General features: G+C 38.6%; 1 protein-coding gene across 2 annotated transcripts in view; it reads right to left on the reverse strand.

Annotated features, from left to right (window-relative positions):
- The window catches only part of LOC111870996 (hemicentin-2), a 536,304-nt gene that overhangs the window by 107,102 nt on the left and 407,041 nt on the right, over positions 1–22,161 (reverse strand). For both annotated transcript variants that reach the window (XM_023863701.2, XM_023863702.2), the window contains exons 5-6: positions 16,304–16,507; positions 10,889–11,040 (exon numbers count right to left, since the gene is read on the reverse strand). In XM_023863701.2, coding sequence (XP_023719469.1) covers positions 10,889–11,040; positions 16,304–16,507 — 356 coding nt within the window. The remainder of the gene's footprint in view (positions 1–10,888; positions 11,041–16,303; positions 16,508–22,161) is intronic.

Below are 22,161 nucleotides of genomic sequence, written 5' to 3' on the forward strand. Positions count from 1 at the left end.
AGCGTTTATACCAGATCTGGAGCCCACCGAAACTCATATCCAATGGATATCGCGGTAAAAGGGCCGGAGAGTGAAGCTAACCACTCACCTCCATCTATTACTGAGGTCAGGAATGGTGGAGGTATATCCTCTTCCTTTATGTCTACATGGCGTAGTGCTTAATTAATTAAACACAGGGACAACTTTACCTTTACCTTTTACTTCCTTCTATATTATATTCCTGACCAAGGGAGTTGTTACGCCTATTAATATGCAATTTTACCTTCGGTATTTTCAATAGTATTATTTCTGGCCTAATTGCCAGAAACTGTTTGTACTTCTTGACTCCATAGTACTGTTACATCTCTATTATTATTATCATTATAATTAGAAGTGTTACACTAAACAGTTTCTCGATTTAGGGCAATTCTTATGAAGCCCATTTTTTTTTTAATAAATTATTTTATTTATGGAAATCATTCTTTTTCGCCGTTTCAAAGAGGGTAAAAATAGGGTAACAAAACGGATTATTAGGGATAATACATATTATATTAGAATACATCAACGATTAGAATTGCTAATAGAAACCGAAGCTCAACGCGTTCAATCTGAACAATTCACTTTTAGCAGAAAGCGAATGCAAGACTCGAAACTCTCAAATAGAGATATAATTTCAATATCGGCCTCTGCACGCAATTTTCTAAACAACTATTTTTTTAATCTCATTATTAATATTGATAAACTCTCCACCAAATGTAACATCTTCCATTGTCTTCATTTGTAATTAACAAAAAAACGCAGAAAATAATTTCCCCTTTACTATGTTACAGTCATTTCTCTGAGTTCAGTAAGATTCGTTTCAGTATAATTTCGAGATATGAAGCAAACAATGTTCCTCTCGGAAGAATGCCGTCATCTGGGATGTGCGCTGTGCAGGTATTGTGTAAACCGACATTTCGGAGGAATGTATCGCCTCCATCTTCAGGGTATAAAAATGAGGGAGCGAGGAACCAGCGTGAAGACCTCAAAGCTGGTAACGACTACTGCCTCCCTCACTCACAGTTCATAACCGCGACGCCATTTAGCATTAGAGGATAAATAAAGTTACCTGTCAACACAGAGGCAAAAAATAACCATTAGACAATGTCTTAGAGGTAGGTCAGATGAAATTCCAAAGCTCCTGATAGTTAAATAAGGCCAAGTTAATTCATTCATCAATGGCTCTACAGCTCTTTGTTGGGCCCTGGCTTTTTCTTCAGTTTAGAAATTTTTTTACACAGACGGAAGGACTCCTTGGGCGGGAGATCAGTTCGTCGCAAGGCCTCTAAAAACACAGAACACAAACGCAGAAAAACGTACACACACATATATATGCCTTGAGTGGGATTCGAACCCACGATCCCAACGTCCGAGGGAGCGAAGACAGTTCATGCCTTAGACCGAGCGGCCACCGTGTTCGACATAAGGGCAAGTTACAATCTCAATATACGTATAAATGCTGGTTGCGCCCTTCATACAGCAACGCAAGGAACCAGTCTGCGTCAGTGGTAATGGAACAAAGAAATTTAGACCTACATTTCTAACATAAGAAGCAAATCATTGATCGTGTTCTTGAGTTCTTATTCGTAAGCATCCCATCCTCACGGTCTGCTTATCTAACGATCCATTTTGGCATTGTCCTTCTATCATTTATACCTCAAAATTCCCATTTCACTGTCATACGAATGGTTCTGATTTACTCTGAAAAATGCTTATACAATCCTCATAAGAAAAACGAATACTGCCTACAGCATTCAATTCCACTGATTTTCTGATCAGTGAACAGATAAGTGTCAGTTTGGAGTATTTAAAGCTGACCCTCCTCACACAGGAGTCAATAGGAGACGTCATCATTTCTGCTCTGCAAGGTTTAATTTTGCATGACTCATTCCTCCACTGAAGTACGGCAGGTGTTTCGGAAATGACGAAGCAGCGAAATCGAACGAGAAATCGACAGGGTTGAATCATGACCTAGCTCAGAATATCTGAAAACAGTGCCAGGAATGAGATCTCCCTCGTCACACGGGAAACGAGACATGAGATCATGTGGTTATGAGTAGACCTACATATTTAAACATGACCATAGAAACACAAGACATTATTTACCTAAATATATAGATCTGCTCAGATGCACTTCCCTTTACTTTCTTCAGTTTAATGTCTTTAAATTGGCACTAACTTCGCCGACAAGCGGTGGTCGCTCGGTCGGTAACTTCGAATGCGGACTAAAGCCACGGAGTTCGTTTTGTTAGTTCTTTCTAAAAGGAAATTGGGTGTCGGCATAACACAGCCCGCTTCCTGAAACACGTGCATTGAATGTTACTTGTAGCTGCATGAGGATGCACGTCAATGGTCTTTCTGTTGAAGAGAACAAATACTGCTGTTGTTGAGGGAGGAAAATATTACTGGAAAGTGGGACAATTCGTTTTTGCATAAGAAGGAAATGGAACGACCTGCAATTCGCCTAAAGCTGTGAAATGTTCCTATTCAGGACGCTTCATATTCTTGTCATTATATTTTTTATTGCCTGAAAATTAATACAATTGTTGGTAATTCAATGTGACATGACGCGAGGACCATCTGTCCTTCGTCTGCAAGGGGCCCAATGATTTTCGCGGATCTTACAGGAAACGGAATGCATCTTTGTAAACGTCAACAGTGTTTATGTAGTATTTGCGGAAGTAAATTATATAAAATTATTAAAATCAATTTAAAACATTTAGACTAGACTATGGCTTGCAGACGACGAAAAATGCACAAGAGATAATCGAATAAGTAAGTGGGTGAAAATCAATTTTGAATTAGTGTTTTAACTGCCGGGGGACCAATACAAATTGTTCGCACGCAATGAGAGCTTCACGCTTCGTGCTGTTCGCCTACAGTTGTCGGAATTATTCAAGGATATGAATTGGGCCGATAATCCACATAACGCCAATAATTTAAACCGCAAAGAATGAGAACATTTAAAATTAATCTTAAAGAACAGTGAGCTTCTGGCATAATTCGTGAAGCCTCATTCCCCACTGGATAGATTTCTAGTCCTTGGATATTTATTATTATTGTTGTTATTGTCTTATTTTACCGTAATGAAAAGCTTAAGAACTTACATACATTCTACAACCTCAACCTATATATGAAAGAAAGATGGATTAGAAGTAATTGAAATATTTCACCACAAGGTTACATTTCGCACTGACATCATGTTTACTATTTGACTTACAATCCATTTTTCATATATTTTGTATAGGTCTCTATCCAGTTTAATTTGCTGATCACCAACTGTTACCTAGTTATGTCCATCAAAGCGAAATATAAATAATAAATTAGTCCCTCCTCGATATATTTTTTTCTACATTCTACAAAGGAGTGCCTTAAACAACAGCTGCATATATGTCGAAGATTCATCAGCATATATCATTTCAGGATTATAACATAGCAGCGATAGCGTCACTCCTACACCACAGTTTCGTCGTCCGCCATATTGTTATTACCGCCTGTAAGAAGTTCAGTAGCTTCAGAATGCTTGTGGCCTGCGATTGCATAACGTACACACTCCGTTTCGTACATGTCCGTTGACTGATTCAGCAGGTGAAGCCTACTTTCTTCCTTAAGAAACAAAAATTAGTTAAAAGTAACTGAACTGTTTCAGCTTAAGGAAATGTGTGGGGCCAGGCTGAGCTTCCTTGGTACAGGGATCACCAGTGGGTTCTTAGAAATATGGCAATAAAACTGAATGACAATCAGGTTACCAAAGAGGATTCAAATCCGTAGGGAGAGAGAAAATTTTAAGAATTAAAAGATGGGAAACTGAATAACAAATTAATTTTAATTTTTCAGTAGATAAATTAGGTTAGAAAGAACTTAACGGCCCATTTCAGCAGTTTCAAAACCGTAGACCAAATATATATATATATATATTAAGCGATCATTATTTCTTGAGCCAAGTATGCAGCAACGCAATTCTCCAGCAAGTAAACATTTCACTTCCAATAGTATAATCAATCCATGAGAGCTCATGACTCCTACGTAACCTAATAAAAAGGGGGCGTAGTTTTTTAATTTTATGAATACAGGCATGAAACCTTGGCATGTTTTCACGTCTGTGAATAGTTCTCAGCTGCCTGCAGTGACGGCGCAAAACATTACAGCCTGGAAGTCTGCCTTTCACATGGAAGGTCGCAAGGTCTGTATAAAAGCAAAATATAGCTAAAGTGCAAAGTGAACACTGTTAAGCAACATCTTGCACCTGCCTGATAATACATGCAAATAAAAGCGCGCGATAATCATTAGGCGTGTATGAAGACGCAAACTTGTGAAGGTCATGGCTATTATCCCTTCACGGATCTTGTCTGTTGGAAAACCATATGTCTCAGTTAACGTCACGGTAGTTTACACATATAATCACAATCAATGAGATATCTACATAGCCCAGTGTTTGTATAAAATTAACACGTTTTTGTAAGAGTCCAATACAATTAGTGCTTAAACAAGGTTTACTGTTTTCTTTTTTGGGTCATTCGGTCACGGATTCCAATATCACTTACTCTTTTCTGTTAAGAATATTTATGCTTAATTTAAAACACGAGAATAAAATGTGTTGTAGATTAAAGATTTTGAGAGCGACGAACGTCTATTTATGCTACTCATTTATCTCCTATGTTAGTTAGTTAGTTAGTTATTGGAGAGGGTGGGTTTCCCCACGCACTGAGACCAGTATTGGTCCATTGTGCTTCCCTCTATGATATTCTACCAGTCTCTATACCCTACCGATATTGGTGCGTCCATCAGTCCCGACCGAGCCAGCGAGTTCGGCCTCTACTGGCTTGGCGGTATCTATAATGCTTCCCCCATCTATCAGAGGCGTTAGAGACTACTGTTGGGCGGGAAATGTCCTTGAATTTAGCTCGCTGACCTCCTTTGGAGATATGAGGTTCTTTTACGTGCCGTAAAGCTACGACACGGGACCCACGGCTTAAAGTCCCTCCTGGAGGACTTGTTCCCTGAATTTTTCCGCCCTTAAAAATTCGACGACCTCCGCCGGGTATTTGAACCCGCGTACCACGAGTCATGAGGTGGGAACGTTACCTCTAGACTACGGAGGCCGCTTTATCTCCTATGTTACTGCTTATGCACACTGGTATGCTTGCCCTTGTGGGTGCTCAGACATTTCTTAAATAACATTAACAAAATGCAAGAGAAACCATATCTGTTGTATAATATTTATAGTGATATTACTTTTATAACAATTCTGCAATATTTGTATGTGGAATTACCTGAATCTAAATGTTAATATGATATGAAATTACTAAAGAAATAACATGGAAAATTTATGTCCTTCATTACAGTATATATTTATTACTTATTTTTTATTTTTTAGACCCTCAAATTTCACAAATATTTACATGTAATCGTACACTGTATATAATACCTACACCATACCTGTTTTGCAATTGGGTTACAAGAGTGTTAAAGTGATTTGCCAAGGACAACAGATCCATCATAGTTCGCGGGATCAAGTATGTTAATTCGATATATGGATCTCAACAATACTGTGTGCGAATTTACACTGTTATTCTCCGGAAATCCTAGATGTTACATTTACGTAAGCAGCAATTTCACAGAGAGCTTTACGGGAGTAACATTATTCTACCGGACTTAACCGCGAGAAGCATATATAATGCGAAAGCTGGTGTTTATGTTGCTTGGAATTACAGAAAATCTCCAACACACCAGGCGTAGTTCGTGACTTGAACATGCAAACACAGAAATGGAATAGGCTGTTGCGCGAAAAGACTTTCCGAAAACATTAACCCTATCAAACTGTAAAAGCGCAACTGTGCCGGTCTTTACATTAGTTATTTTGTCGTCACAACCTAAACCCCCGTATTCTTAATTACTTACTGTGCTAATTTGTTAATATTTCGCGTTATCTCTGACACAAGATGTTTCAAAATGTGCGTGGGAAGTAATTACCACAAAGAAAATAAATTTATTTTTTTTTTGCGTCGCTTGCACATTCGTATTGTATAGAAAACTATCATCCCCTGAAAATTTCAATCTACTTCCTACCGAAGAAAGCAGTCTTCTGTGACGTGGCGCCATGTAGATATGGTATTAAACTACGTTTCGGATGAACGTATCGCGTCCATCTTCAGGGTATAAGGAAAAAATAAGAAACTCCGCAAGCGAAGAAACAGTGAGAGCAGGTGCAAGCAGACTAATGTTGGAAATAAACTCACATCCACATGGAGCCACATCCCAGAAGACGGCTTTCTTCATAGTCACCGCCGTGAAAACCTCAAATCTTATATACTTACGTACTTACTACTGATTTACCTTGATCTGTCTGGTCCAAGTATAAAATGATCGAAATTTGCAATTCGAATGCCACTAGTTATACAAAATCCCTGCCCATAAAAGTCCAAAAATTATAGGTCATTCTCTGACAAGTTCAACGAAATCCAGGAGATGAAACTAAAGAAGCCACTGACAGATTGTACACAGGCAGTCACTCTGACAGCAAAGGGGAAGAAGTCTTCAGAAGAAACTGTACTGTCACTGGTGTTACGTTAGCGCAGTCAATATTCAAACACAGTTCCATAAACTTTCACTATATTCAATTCGTTCTCTTAGAAACTATCAGTTAACATATGAAAGATATACGTGTATTGTTCTTTATACTTCTTACCCCATCTATAAGGGGGCATGCGGTAGCGTAGTTGGTTGAGGCACTACGCTACACGCCAGAAGGTCACGGGTTAGATTACCGATGAGGTCACTGCATTTTTCAATTTATCTAAACCTTTCAGCCGCACTATGGTCATGGAGTCGACTTAGTCTCTAACAGAAATGAGTACCAGGAATATTCTTGGGGGTAAAGGGCGGCCGGCGCGTAAGGCTGACAACTTCACCGCCATCTATGAACCGATTGTCTAGAGAAAATGTGGGAGCCTCAACATCTCACAACCCTATGGGTCTTCACGGTCTGTTGCAGGGATAGCTTTACATTGCCTTTAGTTAATTTAGACACAATAAAAAACAAATCAAGAAATAAGACAATGCTACACTGTAAATTACAACAGTAGAAAGAGTAATAGAACTCATATCTGAAGCAATACATGAATGGCAAATTAGTAACATAATTATATTAAATTTTGTTTTGTTGAAATTTACATGAGGACAAATAAAGTCAGCACTGCCTGGTCTCAAGACTAATGGTGACATTTCGTTGAAATGCCGCTTCAAGGTAATTTCATAATACCACCATAATAGAAGAATGCTATGTTCTGGGATGTGACGCCGTGTAGATATTGCATGCACCAACGTTTTGGAGGAATGTACCGCCTCCATCTACATGGTAGAAAATAAAATATCAGCGAACGAGGAACCGGCGTAAGCAAGTGGCTTCAGACTGGAGGAGTTATGTTCCTCCGAAACGTCTGCTTATGCAATATTTACACGGCGTCACATCCCAGAAGACGGCATTCTTCATAGCCACTGTCGTGAAAGCCTCAAGTCTTATATACCGCTATAATACTTTGCTGTTCATAGTAATCAAATTAAATTTTACGTAGTACCAGTTGCAGTATTAAGTACGTATGTACTACAAATAATCGTAAGTTTAAATTTAAACAAATTATTATTACGTATTGAGACTGAAGTATAAAATTCTTCATTCTTACGCTTTTTGGGTTACATTCCACTGCAGTACTGTTTCCAGGAAGCTCATCTGACTGTAACGGATTTGGATCTTTTTATATTTCGTGTGTGTTATTTCAGCCTTATTCGTTGTATTCAGAAATGTGCATTTAGGATTCCTCTGCTGTATGTTACCATATTCAGTAAACCTTATATTTCAAGCTCATATTTTTTCAACAAAGAGATATAATTATTTTTTTCTCTCTTGAGTTCTTATATGTTTTAAAACATACCTTTTGTTGTACAAAACAACAAATTATTTTTACCTTATCTTTGTCTTTTACCGAAAGCACAGAAATACTTACGACAAAATTGTTATGCTATATAAAGGAATTTTGAAATTATATTACACTGTGAATAGTCAACATAGTATATATGGATAAAAATGTTATTCGCCAAAAAAAAAATTATAGCAATAAAAATGTACTTTATCCTTTACTCGGGTAAGAGGAAAATGTCGAAGGATGCCAGAATCAGATGCAAGTTATTTTCTGCCTTCAAATGTTGCCTGTTCTCATGGTAAATAATTCAAAACTTGTGCCTGGATTATGTAAAATCCTACTTGGTCTTTAACGGTTTCTTCCGAAGCAATTTCAATTAATTTTTACAGACTCGAAAGTATTACGGGCATACTATTTTAAATATCATAAGATACATAATGTTCCTGAGAATGCACTTCTAGCACAGTTCATGTGTTTCATGCCTTTTTAAAATTATATATAAAAGAAACGTTTAATAATTGTGCCTTTCGTGCGAGTTCCTGTTAAGGAGTAATTATATTTATAGTTTCTTATTATTAGTTTGTCCTTTATGGCGCGTCCACATTACTCCTTCAGTTGCTCGCCAGGCTTCGGCGCGTGAGGATCCGTATATTTACTCGTAGTGTGTATAGGCCATAGTCGTATTTTAATTTATTGGCTATAGTTTCTAAATTAAAAATTAAAAATTTGCTTGTCTCGTGACTTGTAATATCGCCCACATTACTCGCGAGCATAGCGGGTCGCACGAGCACGAGTAATGTGGGCGCGCCTTTAGAGGCTAAGTATTCAACTCAGCATGGTGATTAGGACATACAAGTAGGATGGAAGCCCAGGAAATCCGGAAGAGGGAGAATTCTCCTCCTCTTCAAAGTGAGCTTAAACCGGCTCAATCCCATCCAAGCTGACCAGTCAACTCATTTTACATCCGAGGTTTGCAACATGTGCACCAAATGGAAAGTCATTTCCCCACATGTCTTCATGGTGTGATATTTAATTAGGCATAAGGACAACCTAGACGTAATTTGTTCCTTCATTCCTGCATTTTATGGTAATGCTAATTTAAAGTAATCACTTATAGAAAATATATATGTCACAATTTGTTATTCGTAATGAATCAAGGCACTTAAAAAATGAACGAAATGACAGGTCATTAAAAGTATCGAATATACATGGCATATACCAACTCCATTTAATTTCGAGAAATCACAGGCTTAACAAGGAAGGCCTTGAGTGTGTCATTCTAAGTTTCTCAAGGAAATGACAGATTTCAAACAACAAAAGCAAATGAGATATAATTCGAAGGACACCTGCGATTATGTGTATAAAGTCGAAGACGCCTGAAATGTTTGATAAACGCGTTAAATGGCTCAAGTTTCCATAATTTTTCTTACGAGGTACGGTGAAGTGTTTAAGGCTACTTGATGCTTCACATCAATGAACTTTGGGAACCTTCATGACTTGAGAAAAAATATTACTATTTGCGCAATTCAACCAGCACAAACCTGTTAAACATAATTATTGTTTCAAGTATTTCCGAAGAATTCTAAAACGAATTGGACCCTTAAAAACAATCACGGTAGCTTGGACTTCCATACTCTTTACTTAATTTTACTTTAATTGCAATAATATCTTCAAATTTCACTGATAAGGCTCTTATTACTGTTAACTCTGAAAAAGCCATAGTCTGCTGGTCCCTCTTTTTTCACAAATTCGTGGTTATGAGGTAATTTCTCTTTAAATTTAGATGTTATGTTGAATTATACAACATGCTAGACAATTACATCACCTTATGTATGACCAGTACAAATACATTTGAAATAAACTGCGTTTAAGAACTTCGTTGCTAACAAACACTCTTCTTCATATCCATCCACCCTAGACGCCTGGGAGGTCAGAGCAAATCCCTACGTCGCAAGTCCTGCTCTGAGATTATCCCGTCTCACGAGACGTGAGCGCTCCATGACAAATTGTAAGCGAGCAAGGTCCAGCATCTGTCTGGATCAGCGTCGGTAAGTTCCGGAGAGAACCCATATATCGTACGTTTAACCCACGTTCTACTACTGTAAATATCCCCCTTCACTGATCTACTAACTGTTTAGAAGCTTCCTGGATGAGAAATATGTTATATGGAATATTTCTAAACATTTTTTTTTCATTGACGCTACAACCCTCATTTGGGCCCAGGCCTACCTCCATGAAACTCTACGTTTCACTTCGGTTTACGAGGTCTTAGACATACGGTAGGACTCCTTGGGCGGGTGATCAGCTCGTCGCAAGGCCTCTACCTGTAAACAAACACAGAAAAACGCACAGACGCACGATCCCGGCTTCCGAGCGAGCGAAGACAATGCATGCCTTAACCTGCTCGGCTACCGTGACCGGCTTTTCTAAAAATTACCTGCCTTTAATGCTTTAACAAGTTATGACAACTTAACTCAGTCGATATACACGTACATTTAGACTCTCGTTTTCAGAATTTTAAAATCGATTAGTTCAGGGTTCTCATACTGGGAGCTAGACAACAATTTATCTCTTAAGAATGACAGCTTCTTAATAAATAATGCACATGGAACACAAGGACAACTTGTACGTAATTTTAACCATTTTACATTATAATTATATTAACTGATGATCACTTTATGAAGTCGCAATGCGTAAATTGAATCACAGTCTATTACAATGGTGTGACTGTTGTTTGTAATTAAAAATGCATTACAACAACCATGGTACACAACAATTAAGGCTAGATATTGTAATAATATCTTAGTTTAGAACTTCAAAATATGATGGAAACGCACAATTACGATTATGCAATTCATCCCAAAACGAAATAGGAAGACAGAAGGGATATGGCAGATACATTAATACTTCATTGTAAAAAAATAACAGAAACTGCAAATGATGAAACTTACGTTTTTGGTGACTCGTTTTATCTGACGACTGTTTTTCCACCACGTAATGATGGCCTCTGGTCGCGACCCAGAGGATCTGCACTCCACATCGTAACGTTTATCGGCAGACACTTGTTTGTCCTTCGTCGTGATGTGAACTGCGACAGGCTTCACTGAGAATAAAGAGAAACACGGAGTTTGTTTGCTTTCATCTCAATAGGGAAGTTTGGGGAACTTTTCTCTGAAGGATTAACGTGGCTAAATGATGTAGACTAGAAAAGTAAAACAAATTACAGTTTCATTCGGACTACACTCCATCATACAAGCACAGAATTTTCACTAATTTACAAACAGACTTCATTATTGAAAGAACTTCAGAATCAGGCCGTCATTGCCACAGAAACACTGATGTTTTGTCGCCAATATGTGTACGTATATGCGCTTCTTAACTTGTACTCTTCTCCAAGTATAATTAGAATTACCAAGTCAAGGAGGATAACGTGGGCAGGGCGTGTAGAGGAATGGGGAGACGAGGAATGCATATAGGATATTGGTGGGAAAGTCAGAAGGAAAGAGACCACTGGGATGACCAAGGCGTGGGTGGGTGGACAATATTAAAAGAGATCTTAGAGAAATAGGATGGGACGGTATGAACTGGATTGATCTGGCTCAGGATAGAGACCAGTGGAGGGCTCTTTTGAACAATGTGATGAACCTTCTGGTTCCATAAAATGCTGGGAAATTCTTCAGTAGCTGTAGAATGGCGGCTCCTCAAGAAAGGCTCAGCTCAATGAGTATTATTTTTGTTATTGCTAGTGGGGTGGGACTATGTCCCTTGTACTGCGGCCACTTCTGACCTGCTGTACCAGCCAGAGATGATAGGTGAGGGTGATTGTGGAGCAATTGGTGGAATGAAGATTGGCAGGGGAAACCGTAGTACTCGGAGAAAACCTGCCCCAACGCCACTTTGTCCACCACAAATCCCACTTGACTTCTATTTAGTTATGTCTCTAAGTACATATACCAGTTTCATATATGAATACCATGGAACACCTCGATGAAGAATAAACAAAACGTGGTATACTCGTATTATGAACACAAGTACAAAAGTGTTGTTAGTAGTAACAGGACAAGAAAGTCGTTCACTCTCAACACAAAAAAAAAATATCATGTGAACACATATTTTGTCATTAGGAGAGGGCTAATATTCCCACAGTCGAGATTCAAAAGATAATTTAGAGTTCATACTGGTTTCAGTCTTCTAGTTTCACAGTCTCACATGCAGCATACGGGTTTCTATAAAACTTACTAGAAGATAATCATTTTAAAATTTCTACACGTAATATAGACAGAATTACTGGGTTTTTGGACTTTTTCCATCGTGCGGAATTCTAGGTAATAGAGGACACGACGTTTCGGAAACTAGATCTGTGATTGAGATTAGTTCTTTCTAAGGGGTCCAACTTAGTAGGTGTCTTCCATTCTCACCTGAAGACGAAACCAGATCCATTTTCCGAAACGTCGTGTCCTCTATTACCTAGAATTCCGAACGATGGAAAAAGCCCCAAAACCCAGTAATTCTGCGTGTCATGCACCACCGTCAGAACCCTTTAGAATCTACGTAACATAGACTTTAACTTGTTAAAAGTTATTCACTATATATTTCGACCTATGACGTCAGGTGTTTTAAAATTATAAATGAGGAAACTGCTTTGCTTCCATTTCGTGGTTTTTGGTCGTTACTGCGCGGTTCCTTCCATGCGCATGTATATTGGAAATGGCCGGCTGGTCTGTCTGTTGCGTCATGTTGCGCGTCCCTCTTAAAATTTATAATTTATAATTTTAAAACACCCGTAGATGACCTTACAGTTCGAAATATGTAATGAATAACTTCTAATGAGTAAAAATCTATATGTTGTGTGTAACTTTTATTAAGTTTCATAGAAGGACGTGCTGCACGTGAGACTGTGAAACCATTTCATACTAAATGCAGTGCAGCAGGATGCTACAATATAATATTATGGTTCAATGTCATCCTACTGCATAATCTCTAAAGTCATTCATGAATGCATTTGCTTAGATACAAGAAGAAATTATAGAAGACACGCACTCGAATGCGGTGTCTCCGAATTTCTGAGTCAAGGTAATACAGATTATTTTGACACGGGAATCAAACGAAGTAATGCGAATAAATAAGCAGCAATTAACCTTAATACAATATGGGCTATACATTTGTATTAAATGATTACTATTATGTAGACTGCACCTGCAGCAATGAAAGGTGTTTTCTGACACTTCTTATGGTACACAGTTTGAATTTTGGGGGCTGTTCCTATCATTAAGGCACAATTTGAATAGTCTAAATGTGGTTTGGCATGCACTGCCTTCGCTCGCTCGGAAGCCGGGATCGTGGGTTCGAATCCCACTCAGGGCATGGATGTTTAGTTTGTGTGTGTGCGTTTTTNCTGAAAAGAGTGGTCAGGGCACATGTAGGAAGTAGAAGGCAAAGGTAAAGTTGTTCTTGTGCTTAACAATTAAGCACTACGCCATGAAAACGTATGGGGGAGCAGATATATAGATCCACATTTACTTGAGCTCGGCACTAGTTTGAGGTGAGTCGTCAGCTTCACTCCCCGGCCGCTTTACCCCCAGAGAACGAGCCCCCGGTACCCATTGGATAGGTGGCTGGGTGGATCTCAGAGCAGGTCGGGACGACGTGGAGAAGTGAAAATTCTTGCCCCTACCGAGACTCGAAATCCGACCCCTCGGTCGTCCAGTCGCTATACCGACTATGCTATCACGGCTCCTTCACTTAGAAAGTACTTTTGAATTTGCATCAAAAAGCAGGCGCAAAATGATAAAGTGAATACTTTAGGTCACTGTATTTGGACACTGAGATTGTTTCCAATGTCAGTGTTTATATAATGGAATCTTAGAACTGGCCTTTATACTCCTTGTAATGGATGCTTTATGAGTATGTCATAACACTATGTTATCTATATTAGAGATTTTTTCTTCTCATAAGACGTGAAAAGCGCACCTTAAGAGCGAGGCGTTTCATAATGTTACACAACGGGTTCCTGCCTACCTTTGTTCTCTAAGCCACTCAATAGCATTATCTGTGTGATGATACGCACATAAGGTACAGTATATTTATATAGTCAGTGATGACAGGCAATTTCGTGTGCCTGAAAAATATGATGAATGTACCCACGCAGGTTGCCACTGATTGTCCAGGTGTTTATAATAAACAGGGATCTTTACAAGGAGTGATGGGAGAACACGTAAAACTGCACAATACTAACATAAAGGCTTTAAGCTCTGTATCATATTCACGTCGGCTGGTTTTCATTCAGAATTTTACGAAATAAAATCTGGATTTTAGCACAGGCTAGAATATACTAGTACGGCTTTTAACTCAGAAGATCAGAGAACAACCCAGGAGAATATTTATCAATTTCTTCTACACATGTAAATATTTTCTCTTTTACTTCAAGAATTCTAAAATATGTAAAAGTTAGTTTCTTCTATTCTAAATCATTTTCAGCTATGTTCTACGTTTGAGAACAGGCTGCTGAGGAATAAATTGTCATTTAAGAGAGAGTACTGAGGTACTGAGGTACTCCAGTCTGCTTTTACCGGTTCTCACGGTCTCTTCGCTTTGCAGATTTCTTATATATTCTTTCTTCTACCCTGAAGATGGAGGCGATACGTTCCTCCGAAACGTCGGTTAACACCACATATACACGGTGCCAAATCCCAGAAGACTGCTTTCTTCATGTTTAACATTTCTTTCTTTTACTTATATTCATTTAATACTACAGAAGATCATTATGTTTTTAAATATATTTCGAATTAGAGAATTGCAAGTACCATAGGTTATTTACGGTGAAGTCGATTTGCGCTCAGATATCCCTATATCAAGTATTAGGAACAGTGCCCTGAGTGGAGATTTTCATTTGTTTATTCCAACCCCATGCCAAAGGGGACCGTAGCAGTTGTCATGAAACTTGTATTACAGAGCTGATGTGCAAATCACTTTTACTTCCCTATGTACACTAATAACTAGCCGAGAGTACACTAACAAACTTCCCAATATAACTACTACGATGTCTCCCAGTCAGTAAGCAGCAGGTAGCAGGGAAAATGTAGAAAGCAAGGGCACTGTATTACTTGATGTAACAGATACTAGTATTATTCAAAATTTTGGGGACGTAACTGGTTTGGTTTCCTTTCTAGCGAGAAGAAATATATGTTTTAAATCAGAAAACTCAGCAACGAAAAGAAAAGATAACGATATTAATGACGACAATAATTTAATACATTATTTACATACATGCATAACCCCAGGCTAATATAAAATAAGGAAGCTCACAGAATGGAACAAAAATGCGTACATGCTGTCGCGTGTTGCCTATGAGGCGCGACAAATAATTTCACGTGGGTCTCGGATTTAGCGAATATTTATTGAACGCTCACTCTTACACACCCAAGTACAATTAGTATCACTTCTCGCATTCTGCGGCGGCTACCTTCTAACTGTACTCTTCCAACTCTGGTCTGCTAACTCTGGCGTTCTAACTCTCTTCAACGGCGACTATCTCAAGACACCCTCGGCGAATGCATTAACCCGCGGCCGTTGCTACGCAGTGAACCTTCCATCTCTGGGAAAACGCGTTTGTTGATTGTGCAATTCCTACGAATCGGCCCACTCTTATTGCGTTACCATGGAAGTATCTACTCCAAACAAGTTACAATACGAAGACAAAAGACAATTCATGTCATCTCGAATGTAGTAGCAGTTTTGGTGTTGGTGTTTGAGGGAGCCGGGATAGCGACCGAGGAGTCGGAGTTTGAGTCCCGGTAAAGTCAAGAATTTCCTCATCTCCACGTCGCCCAGAGAGGCTCTGTGGCCCACCCAGCCACCTATCCAATGGGTACCGGATGATCTTTCTCCGTGGGTAAAGCGGCCGGGCCGTGAAGCTGACCACTCATCCCCAACAAGTGTCGAGGTCAAGAAAGTGTGGATCTATACATCCGCTCCCCCATACGCCTTCATGGCGAAGTGATTTATTAGTTAAAGACAGGGACAACTTACCCTTTTTATTGGTGGAGGTTGTTGTTATAGTAGTAGTAGTAGTAGTAGTAGTAGTAGTAGTAGTAGTAGTAGTAGTAGTAGTAGTAGTAGTAGTAGCAGCAGCAGTAACAGTAATCATAATAATTCATTTCTCATTTATCCACGTACTATTAACAACTTCATAGCCTGGCGGCCAATTGTAATGCAAGCACGAGTAAATTACAACAGCAACAGAAGTATTAACAATGACAAAAATAAGAATAATAATTTTATTCGTTCATTAGAGAACTTACCAAAAACTAAATCCCATAATTAGGCAATTAACATTCATAACAATAACAGTAACGAACAGTACTCACAGTTGACGTCCAAAACGATGACCTCGGATTGCGCGTGCGTGAGGTTTGTGTTGGAAGCCTGGCAGATCAGTCGAGCGTTCAGATGCTGTCGTCCAATGTTCGGGAACGACAAGTGGTTTGTCGTAATGTCGTTTGGCTCGTGTGTATACGAATCGTCTATGATAGTGTTTTCCAGAAACCACGTGACCCTCGGTCGAGGTCGACCTGAAAGTGATTAAAATTGCGCAAGTAAGACTCGGTAATGAAGACAGAGGAAAATGTTAAAGAGAGTTGCAAACATTTTCTAACAAGACACATTACAACCCACTGCCTTCTGCCAGTGTCACTTTCTGGGACAATGAGTAGTGGGAAGTTTGAGGGTGGAATTTGTACTTCTACCTGCAGGGCAGGAAGTAAACTATGGTATACCCAGTTCGAATTACCGGGTGCGAACCCAGATCAGAAAACAATATTTCTGTTACACACACTTGCTCACTCCGGTGATATCAGGTTATCAATTTACAACGCCTACCCCTCTCCATATTACTCAATTTGTACTCGTATCATCGCATTCTGTGCTAATGAAGCTCGTTAAAACGAATTAGAAACCGTTTAACTTGAACACGGACGAAAATATTAGTCATTTGGTATTATGTAATAGTGGGGTCTCCGCTTTGCGTGCTCACAAGCAAGTTACTACATAACATGGAATATATAAAGAAAACAAAGCTTTCGAGAAGATATTCTGAAAAGTTTTCAAAAACTAAGACGGCTGACGACAGGTAGAATACTGCTGGCAGATCCATCTACCGGCAAAATTAATACAATCTGCAGTCAGTGCGTGCGCTCTCTAACGCGGCATCTTTGCGATTTTACTGTACAGAAAAATAAAATCTTTATTTTTCACAGTATCCTTTCTGTGTGGTGGATTCTAGAGTACCACATGCCGTTTAATAAATACATTAATGTATTTTATATTTACTAGCCACTTCATGCAGTGGCGCCAAAATGGCAAAGAAGATATGTGACGTCATGTACATCCGCTACTGGCATCAATATTTAATAAAACGTGTATTATTATAGCAGGAAATCCTAGAAGTAGGTTGGAGGATAGTAGTAACATTGATTTTCTAGAAATAGGATTGGGTGCTATGGACTGGATTCATCTGGCTCGAGATAGGGAGTAGTGGCGGATTCCTGTGATCAAAGTAATGAACTTTCGGTTTCCATTAAATCTGGGGAAATTCTCGAGCAGCTGAGCGACTAATGGCTTCTCAAAAAGGTCTCAGCTCCATGAAGTTAGTTACTGCGTTGATTATTTAATTAGTGAACAATTCGGTGTTTGTATCTTGCAAGACGCTAATTTCGGTGTGTCAGTTTTGATATTACATCGCGGAACGCAGACAGGGAGCCTACACAGACTAAGTACAAATAACAGTATAAACATAACATACATAAGATAGTAATACGAATATTTGTACATTACAGATAATACCTGAACAGTGCTGAAAACAAGAAGTAGCCGCTGCAGCACTATAGACATAGGACGGGTAACCATGAGAATTTTAAATTTTCAAATTTGAAAAAAAAAAATTTAAAGAAATTTTTAAAATTGGAATTGAAGATTTTAAAAGTGTCAGTTTATGAAAATCAAATTTATGTGTGTAGGTTAAAAAAGATTTTGTACATATCAGACAGATACCAGCGGGGAAGATTCTGATATATCAAAACCTGTTAGCAACGACGAAATAAACAATTGGGAAGACTATTGTTTTTAAATTTTAAACTACGTGCAGTGTAGCAGCTACGTGAGAGTATACACCTGATGATGGCCGTATGCGGCCGAAACATGTAGTGTAGAAGAAAAGAAGACAAAAGAACTACAATAAATTGTTGCACTTAGGACGAAGTTTATGTCATATATTACATCGCCATGTTTCCATTTACAATTTCACTGGATATATATATGGAGAATTATTTTTCACGTATTTACAAGAATTACGACCTTATTAATATTTGTGATATAATAAATGAATGATTTTAATATTTAATTAGAAGTTATTTAAGAAAAATCCGAGTGAGAAATGTATACATTTGCAAGCGCAATATGACGTTTTGTCTGCGTTAATAACAGTGAAATGTAGTTATGTGCGAAATGTAAAATCAATGAAGTTTGAGCGATCTCTACGCCATAATTTAAACCGCTAAAAGAAAACATGAAACGAAATATGACCTCTGATTATATATTTGATAGTTCGTGGTTTACAGGGCGCATACAGACTAAAAGTTCATTGAATTATGGCGTGTCACATGGTTGCAGGAACTCTCCCGTCCGTCCCAGTGGACAGAGGTGTCACCACAGTAAGAGAGAGACGGAAGTTGATGTCCAACACATTAGCTGTCTCAACAACAGAGCAGTCCGTCCCAAGTTTATCGCGCACACTGAAGCTCTGCGGAGGAAACCGCTTTAAATAGGGACATGACTCAACACCAGCCTCCATGACGAAGAACTCTGTCATATTTCGAGGATATGAAGCTATCATATCTATTTACATAGGATGGTCAAAGAAAACTGCATAACTAACAGTCATAGAGAACTAGATAAACTCAAAAATCCCATATTCATGATAGCTGGCTCCAAGTCGAACTTGGAATAACAATCGGGCACGGCGGGGCAGAGTTCAGCCCGTTCAATTTCATTACGCATGCGCCCATACTTCTCACAACAACAAGCTCAACAGGTATCAATACACACAAGAAGATAATTAATAGATGTGGGATAATGAGATGCGCCTACAACAAAGCCTACTGCTCAAGGAAAAAGTTTAATCTTTAACATTTATCTCAGCATAACTATTCCTGTTGCTCCCACTTTGAGTATAGGGCACCCGTGAAACACTTTGTTTCACTTCAGGGTTTTTTTTTATTTTAGACAGTTGGTAGGCCTCCTTGGACGGGGGATCAGCCCGACGCAAGACCACTACCTGCACAAACACAAAATAAACGCAGACAAATATCCATACTTTAAGTAGGATTCGAACCTACGATCCCAGTGTTCGAGCGGATGAAGACATAGACCGCGCGGCCACTGTGACCGACCAGTATAACTAAACATACAACTTTAATCCTCTGAATTATATTGGTAAACTATAGATTTTTAGAAAATAGGTTTTAATGCACAATAAGGATTCTGCAAGATTGAAACTTTAACTCAAGGCATAGAAACCCTGTAATAAAATAAATATTTCAATGTAGTTAAAAAAATAATAATTTAAATAATTTGTAAGCGAAGTTACGTATAAAAACTTCCTTCTTGAAGATAACGATATATCATTTAGGGGTATTTTGATAAAACCTTAATATACCTAGTTCCAGAACTGATCAAAATATATCACGGTAAACAAACTGTAATTGGTGGTCAGTAGACCCCAAAACTGGGCACTTAAAACAATGTTCATGGAAACTTTACACAAATTATGCTCTTCTATAAGGTTAATAAAATCACAAAGGTTTTACACATACAACACACAATTTTTTTTTTTAATCTTCAGGGCTGTCCTTCCTTCTAGAGCTCGACATGCTAACTAATTAACCAAATCCATGAAGCAGAGAATTTCTTGAGAAGCTAGTTGCTTAGCTAGTTGAAAAATTATTCCATTTTACGGCAACTGAAATTACTTTACTGTGTCTAAGAAAGGCACTCAATAATGACTATTCTGAATCAAATTAATAGATTCCACGCCCTACCATCCCAAGGTTTAAAGTCCGTTCTAATATAATTCTTCCATCTGCAGAAGAGCTTTTCAGAAACGACAGTCCTGTTTCTACAAAGAGGGTTCGCGTAAAGTACACTTACACACGTATGCGTTGCTTTCTACACGTATATCCCAATTCACAAGTCACTTTCATATTCCTTTTAGTGATTATCCCAGAGAATTTCATTTCAAATCTATACCGGATAATCGAGCGACTACTGTGTTTATTCGATAAAAGGAAATGAAGAATAAACATAAGAAACATTTAATTGCAGCAAAATGCAAGTAACTTAATTCCGGCCAAAACTCACACACCGACTGAGAACCTCACACTGAGCTACCCAGCTCAATCACTACATAGACCAGGTTATGGGATGGGCGACTAGGAAACCGGGCTTCAGTTCCCAGCAAGGGCAAGAGATTTGTCACTTCTCTGCAGAGTTCAGACCGGGTCAGATGTCGGCCCATCCTCACAGTCAAGGGGCACCGGGGGCTTCTTCCCAGGGGATAAAGCAGCTGAGGAGTGAAGCTGTCTGTTCATCTCCATAAATTTCCCAGGTTAAGAATACTTGTAGCTCCCACGTACGTGGTGCTTAATTAAGCACAGGGCTAATTATACCTTACCTTACCTAGCGACGAGCCAGCTTTAATCCCGGAGGAAGTAAAGAACCAAAGCTAGATTTACAGTTTTCTTTAAATTACAACGAGTTAATTATTTTATTCGTGGTAGAGTGACTGTGACCGTGAGCAATTAAGATTATGTACCCTCGACTTATATGATAATTAACAATTCAAGAGTTCAAATGGATGTGGAAGAAACAGTTATGGCATATTTTCAGGTGACATGTTGTCATCTGCCTGTATGTACTGAGGAAAACCATAACACTTTAGGATTCTTGTTGTACAGGCCACAATGCAATACGAGCAGGTCCTGACTGTACAGCAGAAGCACTGAAGCCCAGCAAACTTTCGAGTTATGGAAAACAGTTCTGATTTATTACAAAACTGTGTCTGTCAACATGCTGCGAATGAAATACATCACAATTAGATATTCATCTTCTATCCTGATTATCTTAGATACTTATACTCATCAATCTTCTCTGTCTTTATTCTAAACTAGCCGGATTTAAATTTCAACAGATTGCAATCATACGTTTTTGTGGAAATAGATGCAACTAAATTATCTAAAATATGTGCATTGAAAGGCACTTTTCACTTCCCATATGATCAGTGCCTAGTGTTTCATCATGTCTTTTCCTAACCTGAGACTTTTCGTCATGGCGCGGGTCCTTACAATAAAAAGGGGTTCGCTGCACGATAAATCTGTGGGAAAATGCCTAAAAATATAGGCGTGCATCAAGTTTCCTTGACGAAATAACTTCATATCATACTGAAAGTCCTGATTTCACATGCAGCTTATGCTTGTACACGATGAAAACTGTTGTTTTGCAATAAAAGTAAGAACACAAAAGCCTGCCCCATAGAAATACACGTACTTTCCAAATGTTTTCTTTGCTGTCTAGTGTATCTCATGAATCTTGATATAGTAGGAATTTAGGTTCTCACAGCAGTGATTATGAAAAATACTATCTTAATGTTCATGTATTGCACATACAGAGTTATTCTAAATTATTGTCGGGGTTTCCGTGGCCTATAATTTTCAAATCTTACCTTATGCATGTTGACGTTATTTAGCATTCTGCAGCATTAATTCTATAAAGACTAAAACTCTTTGAGTTACATTTTCATATTCCGCAAGAGGCTTTATTTTTTTTCTCTTTTGAAAATTATAGGCCACAGAAACTCCGATAATAATTTATAATCACACTGTATAACTCTACTGTTTCCAAGCAAACCTTGCAACAGTGTAATTTAGAACACTTAGGCGTTACTTTTCATTCATTCATCAGTAATCTGTCATACGACAGGTGCACAGTCTCTTCCAAAACAGTTCCTCCACTTGATGCGATCTAGAGCTTTCTCCTTCAAATGAAAATATCCTCTTCTGTCCCCAAGGTCATCCTGCATTTTCTTACGTCTTCTTCCTCGTCTTCTGGTCACTTTCATCCGCCCCTCTATCTTTCCTTCAATAACTTATTTTAGAAGGCAGTTACTGCGTAAGAT

The sequence above is a fragment of the Cryptotermes secundus genome, unplaced genomic scaffold (genome assembly GCF_002891405.2).
Source record: "Cryptotermes secundus unplaced genomic scaffold, Csec_1.0 scaffold1170, whole genome shotgun sequence".
Taxonomy (NCBI): Eukaryota; Metazoa; Arthropoda; class Insecta; order Blattodea; family Kalotermitidae; genus Cryptotermes; species Cryptotermes secundus.